The sequence below is a fragment of the Mobula birostris genome, chromosome 20, assembly GCF_030028105.1.
Source record: "Mobula birostris isolate sMobBir1 chromosome 20, sMobBir1.hap1, whole genome shotgun sequence".
Classification (NCBI taxonomy): domain Eukaryota; kingdom Metazoa; phylum Chordata; class Chondrichthyes; order Myliobatiformes; family Myliobatidae; genus Mobula; species Mobula birostris.
In genome coordinates, this window is record NC_092389.1 from 28,495,815 (window position 1) to 28,518,257 (window position 22,443).

General features: G+C 40.7%; 1 protein-coding gene across 2 annotated transcripts in view; it reads left to right on the plus strand.

Moving 5' to 3' along the window:
• stt3a (STT3 oligosaccharyltransferase complex catalytic subunit A) overlaps positions 1 to 22,443 on the plus strand; it is a 77,572-nt gene that overhangs the window by 46,329 nt on the left and 8,800 nt on the right. For both annotated transcript variants that reach the window (XM_072238392.1, XM_072238391.1), the window contains exons 6-14: positions 455 to 545; positions 3,036 to 3,142; positions 7,934 to 8,098; positions 9,408 to 9,588; positions 12,806 to 12,961; positions 15,466 to 15,557; positions 17,300 to 17,455; positions 19,262 to 19,450; positions 20,160 to 20,276. In XM_072238392.1, coding sequence (XP_072094493.1) covers positions 455 to 545; positions 3,036 to 3,142; positions 7,934 to 8,098; positions 9,408 to 9,588; positions 12,806 to 12,961; positions 15,466 to 15,557; positions 17,300 to 17,455; positions 19,262 to 19,450; positions 20,160 to 20,276 — 1,254 coding nt within the window. The remainder of the gene's footprint in view (positions 1 to 454; positions 546 to 3,035; positions 3,143 to 7,933; positions 8,099 to 9,407; positions 9,589 to 12,805; positions 12,962 to 15,465; positions 15,558 to 17,299; positions 17,456 to 19,261; positions 19,451 to 20,159; positions 20,277 to 22,443) is intronic.

Sequence of the window (22,443 nt, forward strand, 5' to 3'; positions counted from 1 at the left end):
TGAATATAAAGGCAACTTAAAATACAAGCAGATAATCAATTTTTAAACTGCAAAGGAAATGACAGTTAAAATTAAACATTCAAATCCAACAATTGCTATGAGTAAAAAATATCAGAAGTGGATCAAGTAATATTCACAACTGTGATGAGTAACCTGTTTTAACAGCCAATATTAAGATGAGTACTTTGATGAGATTGAGTAAGTACTATATTAAGAGCAAATAACTATTTCTGTCTAAAGCAACTATTTGCAATTAAAACACTGCTTGAGACACAGGAAACATTACCATATGGACAGATTTGTGTATTAGGTGGAGATAAATCCTTGAAATTTGTCAACGAATCTCTCACCTAAAGTTTTAACATATTTTCTAATTTTGATTCAAGGTTAAAGTGTTTGACATAATTTTTTAAAGAAAAATAATCTGTGCTGCATTAATATGATTGTGTTTCAGGATGCTGGTGCTGGCTTGTTAGCTGCAGCTATGATTGCTGTAGTTCCTGGTTACATCTCTCGGTCAGTAGCTGGCTCCTATGATAATGAAGGTAAAGAGCAAATTCCAAGTGTTCATTGTGTTGGATAAATTGGTTTAATTAATCTTATATCTGCAGCAATTGCTACAGTGCAAAGAAGCAATCTAAACCTTAATGCTAATGAACTACAAATACTTCTAGTGTTAAAGCATACCTCCAAATTCACAAAACAAGTTGTTTCAATGGTGTATTATCCCTATTTCCACCCCACCCTGGTGTCTCTCTCTTTGCCCTTGTCTCTGCTCATCTGCTGCTGAAGCCCTCATTTATATCTGTGTTACTTTGTTTAGAGGAGCTTGGACAAATGAGATTAGGTCAGATGGGAATCTTGGTCGACAAGACTAAATGGGCTGATGGACCAGTTTCTGTACTATCTGGTTCCCCTCAAAATATAACTATTGTAAATATTCCCTCACCGGTTTCCCTTGATCTATTGCTTGCATTTTGTGTTATTCACCCATTATCACTAGGTTGCTTCAGTTTTAAAATTATTGTCCTCATTCTCAAATTTTAATTACCTTGATTGGAAGGACAGATGAACAGGTACTTGGATCAGCATCTTATCCAAAGGCCAACAGTTACCATCTATGCCAGATCAAGTAGAATTTTGCCCAGGTATAGAATATTTTAAGAGCAGCAAGTTTCAATGTTCCTATCCTGGTTATACCACGTCCATCTCACACCAGGAAGGCCTCAGAGCTCTCCGTTTCTCCCAGGACACTAGACCCAACCAGTTCCCCTCCACCTAGCGGAACGTCCTCACTTTTAATAATTTCTCCTTTGGCTCCTCCCGCTTCCTTCAAACCAAAGATGTAACCATGGGCATTCACATGGGTCCCAGCTATGCCTGCCTGTTTGTCGGCTACGTGGAACAGTCTGTTCCAAGCCTACACTGGTGTCACTCCCCCACTTCTCCTACGCTACATCGATGACTGTTGGTGCTGCTTCCTGTGTTGGAGCTTGTCGACTTTATCAACTTTGCCTCCAACTTCCACCCTGCCCTCAAATTTACCTAGTCCATTTCCGACACCTCCCTCCCCTTTTTCAATCTCTTCGTCTCTATTTCTGGAGACGGCTTATTTACTGATGTCTATTATAAACCCACGGACTCTCACATCTACCTGGACTATACCTCTTCCCACCATGTTACTTGTAAAAACGCTTCTCTCAATTCCTCCATCTCTGCCGCACCTGCTCTCAGATGAGGCTTTTCATTCCATAATGAAGGAGATGTTCTCTTTCAAAGAAAGGGGCTTCCCTTCTCCATCATCAACACTGCCCTGAACTACATCTCTTCCATTTGCTTTTATCCCATCTTCTCGCCACCCTACTGGGGATAAGTTCCCTCTTGTCCTCACCTACCACCCCACCAACCTCCATGTCCAGCATATGATTCTCCGGAACTTACGCCATCTCCAACTGGGTCCCACCACCAAGCACGTCTTTCCCTCCTGCTTTCTGCAGGAATTGTTCCCTATACGACTCTGTTGTCCATTCAGCCCTCCCCACTGATCTCCTTCCTGACACTTATCCTTGCAAGTGGAACAACTGCTACAGCTGTCCTTACACCACCTCCCTCACTACCATTTGGGGGCCCCAAATAGTCCAGGTGAGACGACACTTCACCTGTGTGTCTGTTGAGGTTATATACTCTGTCCAGTGCTCCTGGTGTGGCCTCGGGTGAGACCCGACATAGATTGGAAGACTGCTTTGTGGAGCAACTACCAGGTCTGCCAGAACAAGCGAGGTTTCCCAGTGGCCATCTGTTTTAATTCCATTTCCCATTCCCATTTTGACATGTCAATCCATGTCCTCCCCTACTGTTGCGATGGGGCCACACTTGGGTTGGAGGAACGACACCTTATATTCCTTCTGGGTAGCCTCCAACCTGATGGCATGAACATCGATTTCTCAAACTTCTGGTAATGCCCCTTCCCCCCCCCCCCCACCATTCCCCATTCCTTTTTCCCCCCCTCTCACCTATCTCCTTGCCAGCCCATTGCCTCTCTCTGGTGTTCCTCCCAGTTTTTCTTTCTGCTGTGGTTCTCTATCCTTTCCTATTAGATTCCCCCTTCTCCAGCCCTGTATCTCTTTCACCAGTCAACTTCCCAACTCTTTACTTCATCACCCCCCCCCCCCCAGTTTCACCTATCATCTTAGGTTTCTAGCTCTCTTCCCCCCCACCTTATAAATCTACTCCATTTTTTTTTTCTCCAGTCCTGCCGAAGGGTCTTGACCCAAAATGTCAACTGTTTACACTTTTTCAGAGATGCTGCCTTGCCTGCTGAGTTCCTCCAGCATTTTGTGTGTGTTGCTTTGGAATTCCAGCATCTGCAGATTTTCTCTTGTTTTTTGAAAATCAAGTTTTGTTTCCTGGATCTTGGGTGTGGTCTGGAGTTATTATGTTCAATGAAGAATGCCAATGAAAATGGATGTGATTTGTTTAAGTTGCCCGTTAAATTAGTTTACTGCCTTTTAGTAATGTGATACTTTTCTGTACAGGGATTGCTATCTTCTGCATGTTGCTCACATACTACACTTGGATTAAGGCTGTGAAAACTGGCTCCATCTACTGGTCTGCTATTTGTGCAATCGCCTACTTCTACATGGTAAGCATTTGGTTGAACTCCAAGGCAGACAGAATGAGCTAATTCTGTCCCAAAACTTGTGCAGATACTGTCTTTAATAGATGTCATTGAATGTTGCAGCAGGACCTGTGTAATCACTATTTCAAATATCAGTCTTTTTGTTGATACTTTTGAATCTCATAATATACTATCTCATTCATTCATACCTTTGGTCACAACTTTGTTCAAACACTACCAGGAAATGGCTGAAGCGGCTTTGTTATTTTGTTTACTGTTCAGAGAGGGAAGGATGGATTCCATCCCAATGTATTGCTTTCCCAGATGAATAAATAAGTCAGAGTCACAAAGCACTACAGCACAGAAACAGGTCAATCTAATCCATGTCAACCTGATCTTCAGCCTGCAGCTGGACCATATTCCTCCAAACCCCTCGCATTCATGTACCTTATCCAAACATAAAAACTATAATTGAACTCACATCTACCACTTCAACTGGTAGCTTGTTCCACACTCGCACCATCCTCTGAGCTTTCCCCTAAAGTTCCCCTTAAATATTTCACCATTTAACCTAAACCTATGACCTCTAGCTCTTGTCTCAACTAATCTGAGGGGAAGATGCTTATGTGTATTTACCCAGTGTATAACCCCCCAAAATGTTGACTACCTTTACAAGATTTCCCTCATTTTCCTGTGCTCTAGTCCTAACCAATTCAACCTTTCTCTGCAACTCAATTCCTTAAGTCCTGACAACATCCTTGTCAATTTTCTCTGCACTTTTTCAATCTTACTGATATCTTTCCTTTAATTAGGTGATCTAAATTCCACACAGTATTCTAAATGTGGCCTCGCCAACATCTTTTACCACTTCAACACAACATCACAACTCCTGTACTCAGTGCCGTGATTTATGAAGGCCAATGTGCTGAAAGCTCTCTTTACGACCCTATCTACCTGTGATGCTACTTTTACGGAATTATAGACCTCCATTAAGACCATAAGACAGTAAGACTTTCTATACAAAATGCACACCAGCCACAGCCCTGCAGACCTTCGCGCCGTGGCTGCCTTCATTTTATGAGAGACGGCGCACCACACAATCAAGTTTATCTGTGCCTGCTCATGCTGTTTCTATGCCTGATGCGAGAACCTACACACTGGATAGAAGCTTCCTTCACTGTGCTATCAGAATTTGGAACAGCCTTCTAGGTGCTGTGGTTGGAAATATCTGCGACGATGGGGTCCAAGCCTTCAAGAGTTGAGTGCACAAACACCTATCATCTCTGGGAGGGAAGTCACATGCTTCCTCATAAGCTATCATGAAGGGCACCAGGATGGCAATGCTTGGTTGTTGGTAGGTAGGGTTAGTACCTGACTTTCAAGAGCACTTGTGAGTTATGCTCTGGCTGGACTTAGTCGTTAAACTGCTGGAGAACAGTGCGGAAAGAACAGGTGCTGTTCTCTCCCGGTAGGGATTAGTTTTTAGTTCCAAGTGCTCCTGCCACGTTTTGTCACCCTGCAACCTTATCCCTCAATCTCTTTGAATTATGGAGGACAGCGTGTGTATAAATGTCTCTCTCCAGCAGACTTCATCATGACTCCAGTATTTCTACTATTTTTTAATTGTACATATGATTTTTTTTGTGTTCTCTCGCTGAGTAGCAGTGAACCATCTGATTGGCCTATCAGAGTTCTCTTTGGGAACTAGCTGACTTGATCAGCATTTCTGATCTGGCTATTGTTCACAATTGCATTTAATAAAAAAAAAAGAGACAAAGGAGCAGAATTGGGCCATTTGGCCCATCAAGTCTGCTCTGCCATTCCATCATGCCTGATTTATTTTCCCTATCAACCCCATTCTCCTGCCTTCTCCCCAAAACCTTTGCCACCCTTTGTAATCCAAAGCCTATCAACCTCTGCTTTTAATATACCCTATCATTTATCCTCCACAGCCGTCTGTGGCAATGAATTCAACAGATTCACCACTGTCTAACTAAAGAAATTCTTCCTTATCACTGTTCTAGATGGCCATCCTTGTAGTCTGAGGTTGTGCCTTCTGGTCCTAGACTCCCCCACTATAGGAAACAACATCCTCTGTACGTACACACTATGCCTTTCAATATTTGGTAGGTTTCAATGAGATCTCCCTTCATTCTTCTAAAATCCAGTGAATAGCTGATTACCCTAGCACACCTAGAGGTGTGTTACCCTAAGCACGGCTAACACACACTGAACAGGCACTTCAACATATTCAGTGGACAAGCACAATTAGTAAACTGTCCATGAACCAACACAAGCAGTCAGGCACTGTTTAATTGTGTGATATTCCCAGTTAAAATATATTTGTTTTAAATTCTGGTAACCTGGTTAAGTGTAATGAGCAGAGTTACAATCATATTTATCACAAAGATTAACAGGCATCCAAATGAACTTGCATCCATTTTTGTTGCACTAATCCCAAATCAGTTTCCTACAGGCACATGCGCACACACGCATGTAAAATTCAAGATGACATAACGCAAACATGTTTCCCAGATCTCTTCATTTTACGGGACACCTCCGATTGTGTAAGTCTTGTTTGTGCTCCCAAAGTGCAACACCTCACACTTGTGTGCACTAAATTTCATCTCCCATTTTTCAGCCCATATTCCCAGCTGATCCAGTTGATATCGTTCCACACTGTCCACTACACCCCCAATCATGGTGTCATATCACTTTGATCGACATGATAAATCATACTACTTCATGGGTTTCTCAAGGGTATAGAAATCTGCTTTAGTTTTTAGAAGTAAAAGACAGCATAATGCATTTATTTTTAGTTTAATTACTAATAATGTAAGTACAAGCTGCTATTGAAAGAATGACAGGTGACTTCTCTGGCAGTTACATGTTTACAATTTACAGAAATCGTGCAAAGGTGTGATTTCTTCCTGCACAACTTTAGCTATGACAATCACTGATGCCTTTTCAAGATCAGCATTTTCACCAGTTCAAACGTTAATTTCACAAAGGCCAAAATTTTTGATTCTAAGTCATTTTAATGTATACACATAAATAGGTGGCAAAATTCTGAATACAGCTACTGAAAAAAAAAATTGAAGCAATTTTATTTGCTGTTCATTGTTTGCATTTTCTTTATCAATCATATATTGGAAAGCAAATTGTGGATGCCTGTCTAATTTCAAAGTTTTCTGAAATAATTTCTTTATTAATATTGATTGATACTTTGTGCCTGAAGATCCAGTGAATTCCAGCAACCATTTTAAACAAAGAAGCCAGCAAGACGTTCTGTGGATACTATCAGATATAGCACTGGAATTCTACATTGGAAATCTCCAGAGTGTATGGTGTCAATCACATAGAAATTGTATGCCTACAAGATGGCAATTTATTTTAGTATCTGATGCTCACAGCCTTGGATCAGAATGTCCTTGATGGGCCAAATGGCCTAATTGTGCTGCTATGTCTTAAAACACAAGGTAACCCCTCTTTAACCTTCAATTAAATTTAGCTTGACAGCAACTATCTCACATGGAGAGACTTTCAGTTGTCAGATTTTCTTCATTTTGGTGTATTTACTATATGTATTGTTTGGCGAGCTGTTGGTCACTCTCAGTTTATTTTCTTCCCAAAATAACACAGTGCTTAAAACGATTTCAAAAGGGAGTTGATTGAATATTTATGAATTTTATTGGTTCCACAGAAAGAGTGAGGAAGTCACTGGTCTGATGGCTCATATTGTTGCCACCTGTGTTATGAGGTTCTATGATTGGAGCCTGAGATGGTTGTTGTCTGGCAGGTGGAGAGCTTTCTTGCGTGTATAGAAAAGGTTATGAAAATCAGCTGTGTCACTTTGTGGTTGATGTAAAAGAACACTTCATTCACAATCTTGGTGCAGAAGCATCCAGTTATTGAAGGTTCCCCGCTGCCCTACCCTTTACGACCTTCTGTACTCCATCTCATGAAAAAAATTGAGCCTGTAATCTTACTTATCATATTACCAGCATCTAAATCTGACTACTGCTCACTGTGTGTCAGATAATCTAGCTGCTTTGAAGGGTACTTCATGGAAAATTTTAGGTGTAAAATTAATTATTCAGAGCTTAACAATATGTAATGAGATTGGAAATGGTAATAACACAGGCCCTGATACAATATCCAATATCAAATATCATATTTAACAAAGGCATTTAAGAGCCGTACAGTGACCTAACTACTAGAGTTTCTGCTTTGCAGTTCCAGTGAGTCAGTTTCTAAACTGATTTATCTGTGTGGTGTCTGTATAATTCCTTATGACCAAGTGGGTGTGTCCTGGGTGTTCTAGACTCTTTCTGTATCCCAAAGACATGCTAGTTAGTTGGTTAATTGATAGTTACCCTTAGTGCAAGTGGGTTGTAGGAGAACGAGGTGAAGTTGGTGGCTGTGTGAAAGGGAAATAAGTGGGAGAATGGGATTGCACCAGTGCAAATGTGTACATGTGCAAATCTGTCTATGCCATTAAAATTAGTATTAGAAATGTGGAGATTCTTAGAATATATTGGGCTGCTTTGGAGCTATGATGTATTGCAAAAAGCATTTATGTTTTGATATTTTATTGAGTCTTGAATTAGTCATTAATGGATCTACTAATGATCAAGGTAATGAGATAACCATATTATGCAAGTGCCATTTGGTTCAACTATTTTGATCTGTAACTTGAAACATGCATGGTTTTTGGTAGACAAACAGAAGACTAATGTTCTAAAAGTGTTCATGCCGATTTGTTTTTGGTTATGCTGAAATTTTAACCTTGGCATGTTTTTTTTTATCTCTCAGGTTTCCTCTTGGGGAGGTTATGTTTTCCTGATTAATCTGATCCCACTTCATGTACTTATCCTCATGTTGACTGGTCGATTTTCTCACCGGATCTATGTTGCGTACTGTACAGTATACAGCCTGGGGACTATCCTCTCCATGCAGATTTCTTTTGTGGGATTCCAGGTTTGTAAAGCTACTTCCTCTATTTAAAGAAATAAAAAGTTCCCCAAAACTTGAACAAGCTATAACTTAGCATTCAGGGTAGTGTGACCCAAAGGATGTACAGAGAGGCTCCCTGTTGGTGGGGTTTGCATTCCTAGAAAACAGCCTGTATCAATTTTCTGTAATGCAAAGTTGCATCATTTGCTCATGCCTTAAGAAATGCAAGTGACAACAGAATTTTGTACTGGCTTTTTATTTCAGTATCAGTTCTGTGAGAACAAATTTTACTTAGTATCTCAAAATTTGGAGTAGTTATTTCTGAATTTTGTAAGGGCAAATTTCCATAACTAGAACAACTATAACATAAGGTTTGCCTGTACTGCTAATTTGGACCAATAAGCCGAATCATTTTGGCAGAGAAACAACGAATGAATTTCATATCAGTGTCTACTGCTCTCTATAGTTAATGTTGTAAAAGTGGTCGTACCTACCTAGTTTTGGCTATGCTGTAATTTTAACCTTGGCATGTTTGATATCTCTCAGGTTTCTTCTTGTTCAAGTTTATCAAGGTGTAGGAACAGAAGTAGACCCCTCAGCTTGCTTCATTCTTTGATTAAATACTTACTGATCTTGCATTTACTTGGCTTTGATCCAAATATATTGATGTTCCTCCAAACAAAAATGTATTGATCTCCAAACTTGTCTTTTTTTCTTAATTTTCAGAATCTATAACCTCATGCAGAAGCAAATTCAGGATATCCACTAAGCTCTGTGCGTGGGGCAAAATATCTCCTGATTTCATTTCTAGATTACCTAGATCTAATTTTAAGACTAGGGTCTCTTGCTCTAAATTATTTCTTTGCAAATACCCATTTCAAGGTATATGCACTTAATTGCAGGCTAAATTTTCAATTCAAATAAGCATCTTGTGCAGTGACTACTCACTCTTTTAATCATTTTCACAGCAGTTATAAGATGTTCTCGTTCTCTCTCTCTCTCTCTCTCTCTCTCTCTCTCTCTCTCTCTCTCTCTCTCTCTCTCTCTCTCTCTCTCTCTCTCCTCCCTCCTCTTCCCCCCCCCCCTCTCTCTCTCCTAATAATTAACAGGCTCTGGGTACATTTACTCTAAATATGTTACAGTTTCAGCTTTTACTTCTGTTGTCCCTAAAATTGCACTCACCAGAAAACAGATCACTGCCGTTCACCAATAAACTCCATGGTACGATATTGTGTAGTTTGTGCGTGGGATGCAACAAGCCCATGTACTGTATTGCTGTGAGGATCTGATAAAGGAAAGCTTTATTAGTCTGTTTTCTTGTCCCTCCACGCAGCCCGTCCAATCTTCGGAACATATGGCAGCCTTGGGTGTCTTTGGCCTGTGCCAAATCCATGCCTTTGTTGACTATCTACGCAGCAAGTTGAATCCACAACAATTTGAGATCCTTTTCAAGAGTGTCATCTCTCTGGTGGGATTGGTTGTTTTGTCTGCAGGAACCGTACTGATGCTTACAGGTGCAGTATTACTGTGTATATTGCTTCTAATCTCCTTCCTTTACTCTCTCTTTACATCCACCAACTCGCTGGCAGAAATCTCAGGCAGAAGGCTATATTCAGTGGCCACTTTATTAGGTACAGGAGTGGAACAAGGTGGAGTCTTCTACTGCTGTAGCCTGTCTACTTCAGGGTTCGACATGCGTGTTCAGAGAGGCTCTTCTGCACACCACTGTTGTAACGAGTGATTATTTGAATTACAGTCACCTTCCTGTCAGCTTGAACCAGTTTGGCCATTCTCCTCTGACCTCTCTCATTAACAAGGCGTTTTCACCCTCAGATCTGCTGATCACTGGGTATTTTTTGTTGTTTGTTTTTTGCACCATTCTCTGTAAACTCTAGAGACTGATGTGCAAGAAAATCCCAGTTACTGAGATACTCAAACCACCCCATCCAACACCAACAATCGTTCCGTGGTCAAAGTCACTTAGATCACACAAGCTTGCCTAATAAAGTGACCATTGAGTGTATATGGTGGTTCAGAGCATAAAACAGTACAGTATACCTTTGGTCCACAACGTTGTGCCGAACTAATTTAAAATAGTAATCAAATGCCAAGCTAACCTCTCCTGCCTGCAAAGTGTCCATATCTTTCAAACTCCTGCACATTAATGTACCCATCTAAGAACGTCTTGAATGCCTCTATCATATTTGCCATCACCACCATCCCAGGCAGCGCATTTCAGGCACCCACTGTTGTCTGTTTTTTTTAAAATAAAACATGCCCCACATATTTCCTTTGAACCCCTCTCACCTCAAATGCATGCCCTCTGGTATTGGACATTGCAATCTTGGGGAAAAAGATACTGGGTGTCTACTCTATATCTCTCATAATTTTATGAACCTCTATCAGATCTTCCCCCCTGCCTCTGCCACTCCGAGAAAGCAATTCAAATGTGTCCAACCTCTCCACGTTGCACATTGCCTCCAATTCTGGTAAAACCTCTTCTGCATCTTCGATATCCTTCCTGTAATAGGGTGACCAGAATTGAATACTGTGCTCCAGGTGCAGCCTAACTAGAGTTCCTCGACTACTAAAGGCAAGCATTCTATAAGCTTTCTTCACCAGCCTATCAAACTGCTCCAGTTCCCTAATATGGTTTGTAATGAGCAGCAGTTTGATGCACCTCATGCAGATGTAGTTCTCAGGGAGATTGGCGCTCTCCCAGAGTTCCCACACCTCACACAAAAATATACCACTGACCCTGGATTCATTCTCACTGCACTTGCTAAGCACTAAAAGCTAAGATAGAAACTTGCCTAGAGCCCCCTCACCTTAAATGCATGCCCCCTGACATTAGGCATTTCAACTCTGGGAGAAAAAGATACCAGCTGTCTACTCTATCTGTGCCTCTCATATTAAACTTCATCAGGTCTTGATGATGATCACTGGGTAATCTTTGTCTTTGCTACAGATAGCCATTTGGCTGAAGCAGACTGTCTTGTTTCATGCTGTTCATTTATGGAAATTCATTGCGTGCTGATAGAAGGTTCAGAAAATTTGTAACACTTTGGACTGAGTGTTGGGTCTGGCCCACCTATTGTGTGCCCATTCTCACCTGCCTGAATACAGAGAGCTGAGCCGTTCCCCGAATGGGGTTTAGTGTGGAGGCCAGACTTTAATAGTCTCTGTCAAAAGCCTTTCCGAAGCCCCTGGACGTCCCATCCAATTTGGAGAGGATGCTCTGGAATGTCTCATGTAAAACCAATGAATAATAGAATTGAAGGATCTTAAAAATCTTCACCTTTTAGGTCAGCTTAAGCCTGGCCCTTAAGATGTTTGTACCCCATTCCTCAAGTTTATGCAGCCAATCCTGGCTGGAACACCATATCCAGGGGTCTGGCTACCCTGGGCTTGGTAGAACACTTGAGCTTCTCATCCTGTCTGATGTCAAGGATTTTAATAGAACTGATGTCAAGTAATTTCATTTTTCAGGACCTGTATTGAATTTAAGTGACTGACAAGTGCAGTTCATGTTCCACAGTGCGTGTGATGGGGTTATACAGCATGGAAGCAGGCTCTTTAGCCCTCACCTTTTAGCTCACAGCCTTCTACACAGAGGTGATTCAACTGCTCATCAAGACACTTTTTAAATGCTGTCAGTGACCCTGCTTCCACACCACTCTCAGGCATTGTGTTTCAGTTGCTCACTGCTTTCTATGTGAAAAGGGTCTCCTTCAGATCCCTTCTAAATCTATGTCCTCTCGTTTTATCAAACTCTGATAGAATAGACTGCTGGAAACTTTTCCCAATATCCTTCAAGTTTATGTAGCTCAATCATGCTCCCTCTTGACCTTCTCTGCTTCTGGGGAAACCATGCCTATTGCTTTACCTCATGGTAGACAGGCTCCATCCTAGGTAACTCTTATCACCTGCATGTACACATCTGATTAGTACTTGAGATTCAATCGCTCATAGTTGGCATATCCAGTCAACTCCAACCAGTTGTATTTGCTCCTTCGTTTCTTACTTTACCTTTGCTATGCCTACATGAAAACAGATTGCTTTGTGATTATCAATTAGCATTTATAAATCTTGCAGTCAGTGATCATGTCTGACACTTCCTGTTGGTTATTTATTTGTTCCACAATTTCCTCTTTCTTTACTTGTGGTTTTGGAAGACACGGGAGCAGAATTAGGCCATTTGGCTCGTCGAGTCTTCTCCACCTTTCCATCATAGCTGATTTATTATCCCTCAAATCCATTGCCCTGCCTTCTTCATGTACACCGACTCTATTAAATCACTATTGACACACAAGCATGTTTCCCAATAAGTAAACATGTTTCAGTGAGTGTCAGCAATATCAATAAATTCAATAGAAACACAATTATGACCTTGAAATTCCAAACCACAATAATGTACAAGCATAAAAACAATTCAATAAAACAATATTCAAGTTGTAACCTTTGTCGCCTTTACTAATCAAGAACCAATCAACCTCCACTTTAAATATACACAATGCCTTGTCCTTCATAACCACCTGTAGCAATGAATTCCATAGATTCGCCACCCTCTGGCTGAAGAAATTCCTCATCTCTCTTCTGAAGGGACATCCTTCTATTCGACTTATCATTCAGAGAATAAATGTTTTGAGATTGCTTAAAACCCACACCACATCTTGTAACAATAAACTACTTGTTTTCTCACTATAACTAGGAAAATTGGTTTCATTGCAGGCAAGATCTCCCCGTGGACTGGCCGTTTCTACTCTTTACTAGATCCTTCCTATGCAAAGAACAACATTCCCATTATTGCCTCTGTCTCTGAGCATCAGCCCACCACCTGGTCTTCATATTATTTTGACCTGCAACTCCTTGTCTTCATGTTCCCAGGTATGCGTATTTACAAAGCTATGTCAAAAAATCTGCATATTTATTTTGGGTGATTATGTAAAGTTCCATCCTGAAAGCTCCCTTGGGCTAGTAGAGGATCTGTGTAGCTTCCTATTTGAGTGAAGAAGTTAATATTTAAATGAGTGTTTTCTCTTTCTGATGATAGCTATTGGTTACTTATCCTCTTCTCACTTTGCCTTTTTTAAATATCAACTTGCTGTTGTAATTCTGAGATGGTAGATGCAAGTAAACTGAAGTTTGGAGGGCAGTATAAACACACTGGCCTATTCACTTTTTTTTTAATATATAATGAAATTGGCTATTTATCAGCAAAACTGGTGCAAACAAATTGTACACTTTGTAGTGTACAGAGTGATTTGCAAAAAAAGCACTAGATCCTTTCTCACTTGCAATTTGACCTGAATGTATTAAAACCCATTTTCAGCTGTAATGATCAGACTGACTGTCCTTAAAATGCTTGTGCTCTGTGAGGGGCATTTTTTTTTCCCTTTCTCCATTATCCCAAAATGCTGCCCATTTACGCTTTTTTTGGTGTGTGTGTGTACACTGTTCAGTTACATCTTGCAAACAAACTTCAGCAATTTCTGCCCTTTGCAATGGCACCAAACAGGCAGCAACTGCATCAGTGTCCTCACTAAAGCAGCAGGAACTACAACTTAAATTTGCAACCAAACTAGTCAGTGGAACCATAATCAGTGTTTAATGCTGAAATATTACAGTGATCTTTCTAAATGGAGAATTTGATATATTAAATTAATTTGAATTGGAATCCAGTACTGTGCAAAAGTCTTAGGTACATTTATATAGCTAGGGTGCCTAAGACTTCTGCACAGTACTGAAGTAATTTTATGTATTACACTGTACTGCTGCCACAAAAAAACACAAATTTCATGACATCTATGAGTTGATAAACCTAACTTTGATATGGGTCTCTGTTGTCAACTGAGAGTGGGAAGGGGGCATGGAGAGGAGAATCATGGTTGGGAAAAGGGGAAGAGAGAGGGGAGGAAGCGGGAAGCACCAGAGGGACAATCTGTAATGATCAATAAACCAATTGTTGGGATCAAATGACCTTGCCTGGTGTCTCAGGGCTGGGTGTGTCTGCACCCTCGCCATCCCCCACCCCTGCACTCCTTCTCTGCCACCTGTCCCACAACCCTTCCCACGGCACTCCACCCTCACCATTCCCAACATCTTTTGCTCCCACCAGATTTATAAACTCATTGTCTGCTTCACGTTGACATATACAGTATTGTGCAAAAGTCTTAGGCACCCCAACTCAACTAACTAACTAACTAACTATCTCTCTCTCTCTCTCTCTCTCTCTCTCTCTCTCTCTCTCTCTCTCTCTCTCTCTCTCTCACTCTCTCACTCTCTCACTCTCTCACTCTCTCACTCTCTCACTCTCTCACTCACTCACTCACTCACTCACTCACTCACTCACTCACTCACTCACTCACTCACTCACTCACTCACTCACTCACTCACTCACTCACTCACTCACTCTCTCACTCTCTCACTCTCTCACTCTCTCACTCTCTCACTCTCTCACTCACTCACTCACACGCCTAAGAGTTTTTCGTGGTACTGTATGTTTTATTCATTTGAGAAATGAATGAGTCGAAGAATAGACTGCATGAGTTACTCTTCATTACTCTTTAGGGGCCATCTTCCTGAATCACTGTATTCGGTGTAGTGAACACACTCCCAGAGTGCTGTTAGATTTTGTTTATTGGCAGATCTGTGATGAGGTAACATTGCTATCGTGGGGACAATGGTGTTCCTTTCAGCCTTCTATCCTTGGCTTATGGGTGCTAAAGATGCTTTAAAGTTATTTTTATACTTTGTATGGAACTTTAAAAACTTGCCAGACTACTTTTATGCTCTTTCAAGTCAGAAATGCCTGTAGGCAAGACATAGAAGTTAAAGTGGTTTTTGCTGAGTTTTGTTTTGTTGTAATTTTGCATCGTTCAGTTTTTTTGGTTGCCGATTTCTCATTACTTTTTGTGAAATCTTGCTATGTGTAAATTTGGCTGCCATTTTTCCATACATAACCACTTCACCAGAACTTCCTGTAAAATTGTCTATTGTTTTTGCACTCTTGTTAACTGGACTCTTTATACATTCATTATTATTTTGGTCTTGATTTTAGCTACTGACTTTGCTGTCACAAAGGCTGCCTACTTCATCCTCTGTGACATGGCGTTCTCTGTGACTCTGCTCATCTCCACCTTGAATCTCATTTCTGCACTTTCCTATACTCTTGCCAGTAAAGAAATCCTCGATCCATGGCAATAAATGCCCAATCCCATTTGCTGTAGTATTAACCTTCCCACTTTCCAAAATATCATATAGGCCATACACATATTTCCTTGATAAAAGCTTGTCCTGTTTTGTTTCTGTGTAAGTTATGAAATGGGGTCTTCAGCAAATTTGGTTGACTTGTGTTTGACTTGAAGCATTTTTGTGCTTTCCACCTACAGTTGGTTTGTACTATTGTTTCAACCACCTGTCAGATGCTAGGATTTTCATCATCATGTATGGAGTCACTAGTATGTACTTCTCAGCTGTGATGGTAAGAATCACTCCAACCTTTTGAATATTGGTATCATTGCCACATGAACCACTGCCATTGGGTTTTAATAACACCTAATAGGGAGCATGTAGAATGCTTGAAGTGAGCTATGGTAACTGAATATGAGGAAATCTGCAAATGCTGGAAATTCAAGCAACACACGCAAAAAATGCTGGTGAACGCAGCAGGCCAGGCAGCATCTATAGGAAGAGGTACAGTTGATGTTTCGAATGGAGACCCTTCGTCAGGACTAAGGGTCTCGGCCCGAAACGCCGACTGTACCTCTTCCTATAGATGCTGCCTGGCCTGCTGCGTTCCACCAACATTTTTTGTGTGTGTTGTATGGTAACTGAATCCAGCTTAAATGTGCCTGTTGTGGAGTTAGTCTCCCTCCACATTACTGCATCAATCAGTTGAAATTTCTTCCTTTGTTCACTGATTTATTTTTATGCATGCAAAACAGCACCCACATGCAGTTCCAGTACGACTTAAAATCACAACTTAGGCTTGAGATATAATAATGACTGCATAACTGAATGTGACGGGTATCACAGATTGTGATATTACACCTTGTAGATTAATGTTCTCTTGAACAATATATTTTTAACCCAGCAGGGGTAAGATCCCTGGCCTCGGTTTAGTGTATAGTCAAAGCACAACATCAGTGCAAGTCCTTCCAAAAGTCGCTTGTACTCAGCACGGCCTCCTTATTTAAAAAAAACAAGTCTGAGTTGTTTAGTAGGAGAGGGATATTTTGTTACTTTTTTTTTACCATATTCTCCCTATCAAGACATGCATAAAAAGCATTGAACTCATCAGGGAGTTAAGCATCACTGCCATTTAGGCTTTGCTTAACAAGATTTGTTCTATAAAGATCAATAGATTAATGCTTCAGTATAGTCCACAACTTTCAAAGATATTTATTTTGTAATGTAAAGGATTTCCTGTCCCTTTATTCATGTGAGAAATAAACAAGCCATCTGTTTGCAACTGTATTCATTCTCTGATGTCTGTATCATTACACTTGAGTTTACTTAACTAATAAGATGACATATCTTAGACCTGTTGACTATATGCTAAATACTTTGCCTGTGTTTTCTAAAAATAGTCCTTGCACCAGCAGCAGGTGAGAAAATCTGTCATATTTGATCTGGCCAATTTAATTTCAACCTCCCTAATGTGGTTGACCCAATGTCTCCTCAGTTCAGAGGCAGCTAGGGTTGAACAGTAAATGCCACAGCCCATGAACAGGTCTATGTGAAATTCAATTACTTGTGTACATCCTGCATGGAAAACTTTGAGAACGATATTAATCCTGCGCCCCCTGCAGATAGTGCAGCATCCTGGGGTCCATCAGAGGCACCGCTTTGTGTTTGTAGCATGAATGGATAGGGCAATGCCTCTGATATTGGCAATGATCTCCATGTGGCCAAATTCAAACCACTCTGGATAGGAAACATATTGAACAAAAGCTGCTCTCCATTTCTGTCAGTTGTTCCCTCTTGTTTCTTAGATTTGTGCCTCTGCATCAGTTATAGAAGTAAACGGGCATTGTGCAGTCTACATGATGTTACGTATCCATGGAACTTTTTTTTGCAGCAGTCCAAATTAATAACCGACAATGTTTGTGCATCTAAGTGAATGGCTCTCAAATCTTGTATGTCCCAACCACTGATTCGCCACCTTTGCCTACAAAGGTACCTTTTCTTTTTGTTGTTAATTTGCTCATTTATATTATGTAGGTTCGGCTTATGTTGGTTCTGGCCCCGGTGATGTGTATTCTATCGGGAATTGGTGTCTCTCAAGTCCTGTCGACTTACATTAAGAATTTGGATATCAGCCGTCCAGATAAGAAATTGAAGAAGCAGCAGGATTCTACTTATCCAATCAAGAATGAGGTATGATTTCCCCTGGGTCACTCGGCTTCATGTTCCAGTTGCTCATTTCATTAAATGTTAAAGTGCTAAATTGTTCAAATAGTCCAGTAGATGAAGTACCAACTTCAAAAGAGCTTTGGAGGTGGGGGAGGTGTTGGGGCGATGCACATGCTCCTATTTATATCAGTGGTGCTAATGCTGAGAGCTTCAAGTTGCTCGGAGTGAACATCACCACGTCTGGGTCCAAACACAGTGCCATGGCCAAGAAAACTGGCAGGAAGAGTGAAGATATTTGGCATGTTCCCTTTGACTCTCACCAATTTTATCAATGCACCATAGAAAGCATCCCATCTGGGTGCATCAGAGCTTGGTATGACAACTGCTCTACCCATGACTGCGAGAAACTAGAGTTATGGACACATCTCAGCACATTACTGAATCCAGCCTCCCCTCCATGGACTTTGTCTACATATCTCACAGCTTCGGGAAAGCAGCCAGCATAATCAAAGAACCCACTCACAGTGGACAATCTCTCTTCTCTCCTCCTCTTCCCCCCCCACCCTCCACCGTTGTTCAGAAGATAAAAGCCTACGAGGCTCATGGACAGCTTCTGTCCTGCTATTATAAGACTGGTGAACAATTCCCTCATATGATGAGTTGGCTCTTGACCATACAATCTACTTTGTTATGACCTTGTACCTTATTGTTCACTTGCAATGCACTTATCCGTAACTGTAACACTGTATTCTGCACAGCTATTGTTTTACCTTGTACCACTTCAATGCCCTGTTGTAATGAATTAATCTGTATGAACAGTTTACTAGACAAGTTTTTCACTGTACCTTGGTATATGTGACAATAGTAAACCAATTTGCAACTAACAACCCTGTATTGAAATGGTGCGATTATCACAATCAAAGCAGCAGATAGGGCTGAGTTTTGGCAGAGTCCATGCAGTGCTGACGAAGGGATGCATTGTTAGAGCTGCCATATTTTGGAAGAGATGTTAAATTGGCAGTGCCTCACCTGAGGACATAAAGCATACCATTATTGTGTTTTGAATTGGGGAAGGCAGGAGAGGGAGGTAGATAAACAATAATAATGGTTCTAGTACATGAAGCAAACAATCTGAGAAGCAAGGGCATAAGTCTGGGTATATTATTGTTAGATTAATCCAATTTCACACTCCTTTCCTTGCATTTACAACACTCAGCAACAACTTGGGAGTCCACTTTGCTTTTCAGTACCACACCTTCTTTGCTACTACAGCATACATTTTTTTACAGGAAGCATTGTGACCCTGGACACTGTACTGTGTTTGATAATATGAGTGCATTAAATACATAACCAAAACCAATCACTCTGTGAAATGCTCTCAGCCACAACCGATGCCTTGATAAACACACCATAACTCCAAAGTATACTTGCAGTTTTTTCTAGTCATCTGCAGATAAGTGACCAAATAATTTCTCTTGATATTGCCTCCTGTTCTTTGTTGAAAAATAAACTTCTCGATTTAAGGGGAACCAATGCAAGAAGGCTGTGGAGGTTCTTTTACAGACTATATTATTTTTAATTCATATATTAAGGGAATGAGAGATTAGGTGAGAGTTCAGAACAGCAGGCATGAATGATCATTAGGTACATTAAGTCAGGGCTTCTAGCATTTTGGGCGTTATCTCAACATGAATTGCAGCCTTCAACAAAGGAAGAGAGCACATTGAATTATGAGGGTGAGGGTCTGCAATGATTGTAAGCAATTGATGTGATTGTTTTCCAGAGTACAAGGATGTTCACCATCTCTGCCTGTAATCTGCCCTGATTTAGGTTGCAAGTGGAATGGTGCTTGTGATGACCTTCTTCCTAATTACCTACACCTTTCATTCGACCTGGGTGACCAGTGAGGCGTACTCATCCCCCTCCATCGTTCTGTCTGCTCGTGGAGGTGACGGAAGCAGGATAATCTTTGATGACTTCAGGGAGGCTTACTACTGGCTCAGGCACAATACTCCGGAGGTATGGTCACTGAGTCTGTGTCACTGATACTTCCAGAACAAACGAGGTGCCATGCAGCCCCTTCAGACTAAGGGCTGCTGTGTTATGAAATCCATAGTCTCCTCTTTAAACTTGTTGTCTCCAATTTAGCTGTTGTAGAATGTGTTTTGTGTAGAATATAACCTAATGATAATGGTGTTGTAACTAAACCCTTGATTGTTAGTTCAAATCCCACCTTTGGCAAATTTTGAAACTGAATTCAATAAATATGGGGAATTTGGTGATTGACCCTCGAAAACAGATGTATAATAAAAATTGTTTCCCTTCAGTGAGGGGAAACTGTCATCCCTTCCTGGTTTCTGCTCTGCAAGTGACTTCATTGCTTAATGTTGTCAGGCCAAATGGAAATGAATTGTTAATAGAACAAATGTGTTTTTTTTAAAGATGGGCTTGCTTTTTGATTCTGATCATAATTCTCCAAAATTTACCTAATTATTACGTGTTATTCCATCTCCCTGGTGCTGACATGGCTGCAGTTAGTGGTGAGAGGCTGTTTCATAAGGAGAAGGCTTGAATTACCAGTAGGAATAGTTCCTCTGTGTAAATGTTTGTTCTTCCCGTAGTATTGTGGAGGGTACGTTGTATCACATCGGTTAGACTGGTATTGAGCTAATGGAATGGTTGGCTTCCTGTCAGAGCTGGCTTGCTTAAATCTTCCCCTTTTTCTCAGGATGCCAAGGTGATGTCGTGGTGGGATTATGGTTATCAAATCACAGCAATGGCCAATCGAACCATCCTGGTAGACAACAATACCTGGAATAACACTCACATCTCCAGAGTTGGGCAGGTGGGTCTCTTTGTAAAATGTAAATTCAACTTAGTTCGAAGGGGATTTATGTTTTTTTAAGTGCTATCTGGGCTGACCTTCGAGCTAAATGACATTTTACTGGCTTCCAATGTAGTCTCTTTGGTTTTTTTTGTATTTTCTCTTTAAGCAATGCAACTCTGGACCTCCCTCTAGTGTTGAAAATAAGCATTGCATCTCCTAGAAATCAAAGTTGCAAATTCATTAATTTTCTCTCCCCTTTGCTAGAATCATTAACTAGTTCTCTGATAATAGAAAGCACAGCTCAACATTTCAGTTTTCTCCATGGGTCCAAAAGGCATTTGTGTTCTGATCAGCCAGTTCTGATGAAGGGTCTCAGCCCAAAACGTCAACTCTTTTTCCTTTCCATATTTGCTGACTGGCCCACTGAGTTCCTCCAGCATTTTGTGTGTGTTAGTCTGGGTTTCCAGCATCTGCAGAAGCTCTTGAGTTTATCTGTTATGTGGTTAGCTCAGTATCCTGGGGCAGAAAGCATCAGATGTGATTCGCTTGTAGGTTCTTGATCATTTAGTTTCATTCGGCAATGAAATACCATAGTAGTGCTACATAGAAACCATTTTTCAGAATAGACTTCTCACCCTCGGATCCCTAGATCCCATGACACTATTCAGAAAAGATATTATTGGAGTCACATTTATTTAATCTGACTAATTGCTGCTTGTGATAGATCTCTGGAAATATAGTCCATGGTCCTGCCTTACAAGTCACTGTTTTTTAAGTTCTGAGATTGAAAGATATAATAAAGATACAAATGTTTCTCCTTTAATCTGAATTTTCTGCACCTTCAAATCTCTCGTATCTAGAGGTTCTTCATGTACAGAATTCATTGCTCAGAGGCAAGATTATATATCTGCTTTCTATAATGAATTTGTGCTGTTCGATTAAAACCTCTAATTTTTCAGCCAGCAATTTCTGAATAGACTGAAGATTTAAAATGATTTTGTTGCCCTCATTCTGGTGTATTTTTATAATCAATTTTGGTTTGAAAAATTAATCATTGCTTGTAATGAACCAGAAATTCATGCCTCAATTTTTTCTTAGTTTGCGGTGATATCAGCTTCCAATTAAATGATTAGGTATAAGCCTCTGGGTTGCCATTTTCTATCTTACCACCTCCTCCCTTGTCATCTCCAAAATGGACATAGGATTCACCAGTGGCCTCTGAACTCAACTTTTCCTGAAGTAAGCTAAGCTATCCATTTCTAAGTTGCTTGCCTACCCGTTTTAGTATGTAAAGCCTAGCCCTTCTCTCACCTGCCAGTGTCCATTATTATTAAAGTGCTATGTACTTTCAAATTGAGTGAAATTCTGGACCAGTAATGAGTTTTAAAATTATGCAAATTTGAGCAATGAAAACTTTAAAAGGGGAGAGACAGTGGCCTAAAATTTTCATGGACCCAAAAGGGACATTACATATTTCTGGGAATGAAGTTGGGTTTGAAGCTAAACTTGAGAATAGGGTGCTGGGGTGAAAAGTGGGACTGAGCCTCATGGCAGGACAGGGGTGGAGAAGAATTGGGCACTTCATCAACCGAGGACCTTTGAACCCATTGTGTTTACAGAAGAGGAGTGACAATGAAGGAAGAGAGTGTTGGATATCACGGAGCACCTTCAGAGCCTGGAAAGTGGAAGGGTGCTATTTGCAAATCAGAGTAAGAGTTGCTGCTTGGGCTGCAGGTTGAAGTGGCCTGGCTGGAGTTATTGAAAATCTGGCATAGCATTAGGAAAACATAACTGTTCCTGAAGGATGTGGTCCAACTTCGGCATGCTGCAAAAGGAATGTTGCATCGTGAATGTTGTACCGTGAATCTGTGATTCTCGGATCATAGCACAGTGCAAAATACCAAAATACTCCAGAGAATTCAATAGGAAATGATAGCAGAAGGGGCCATTCAGCCAGCTTTCTACATTCCCATCGATATTGCTGCATTTATTTCTCTGTGACCTATTCTTTCTCTCATGCCTATCAACACTTTTAAAGTAATAAAGTGACGGAGCACATCAGCAAAGAAACAGGGCCTTTGGCCCATCTAGTCCATACAGGCTTGGTCTTCTGCCTAGTCCCATCCACCTGCACCGTACTAAACTCCTCTCATCCATGTACCTATACAAACCTCTCTTTAAATGT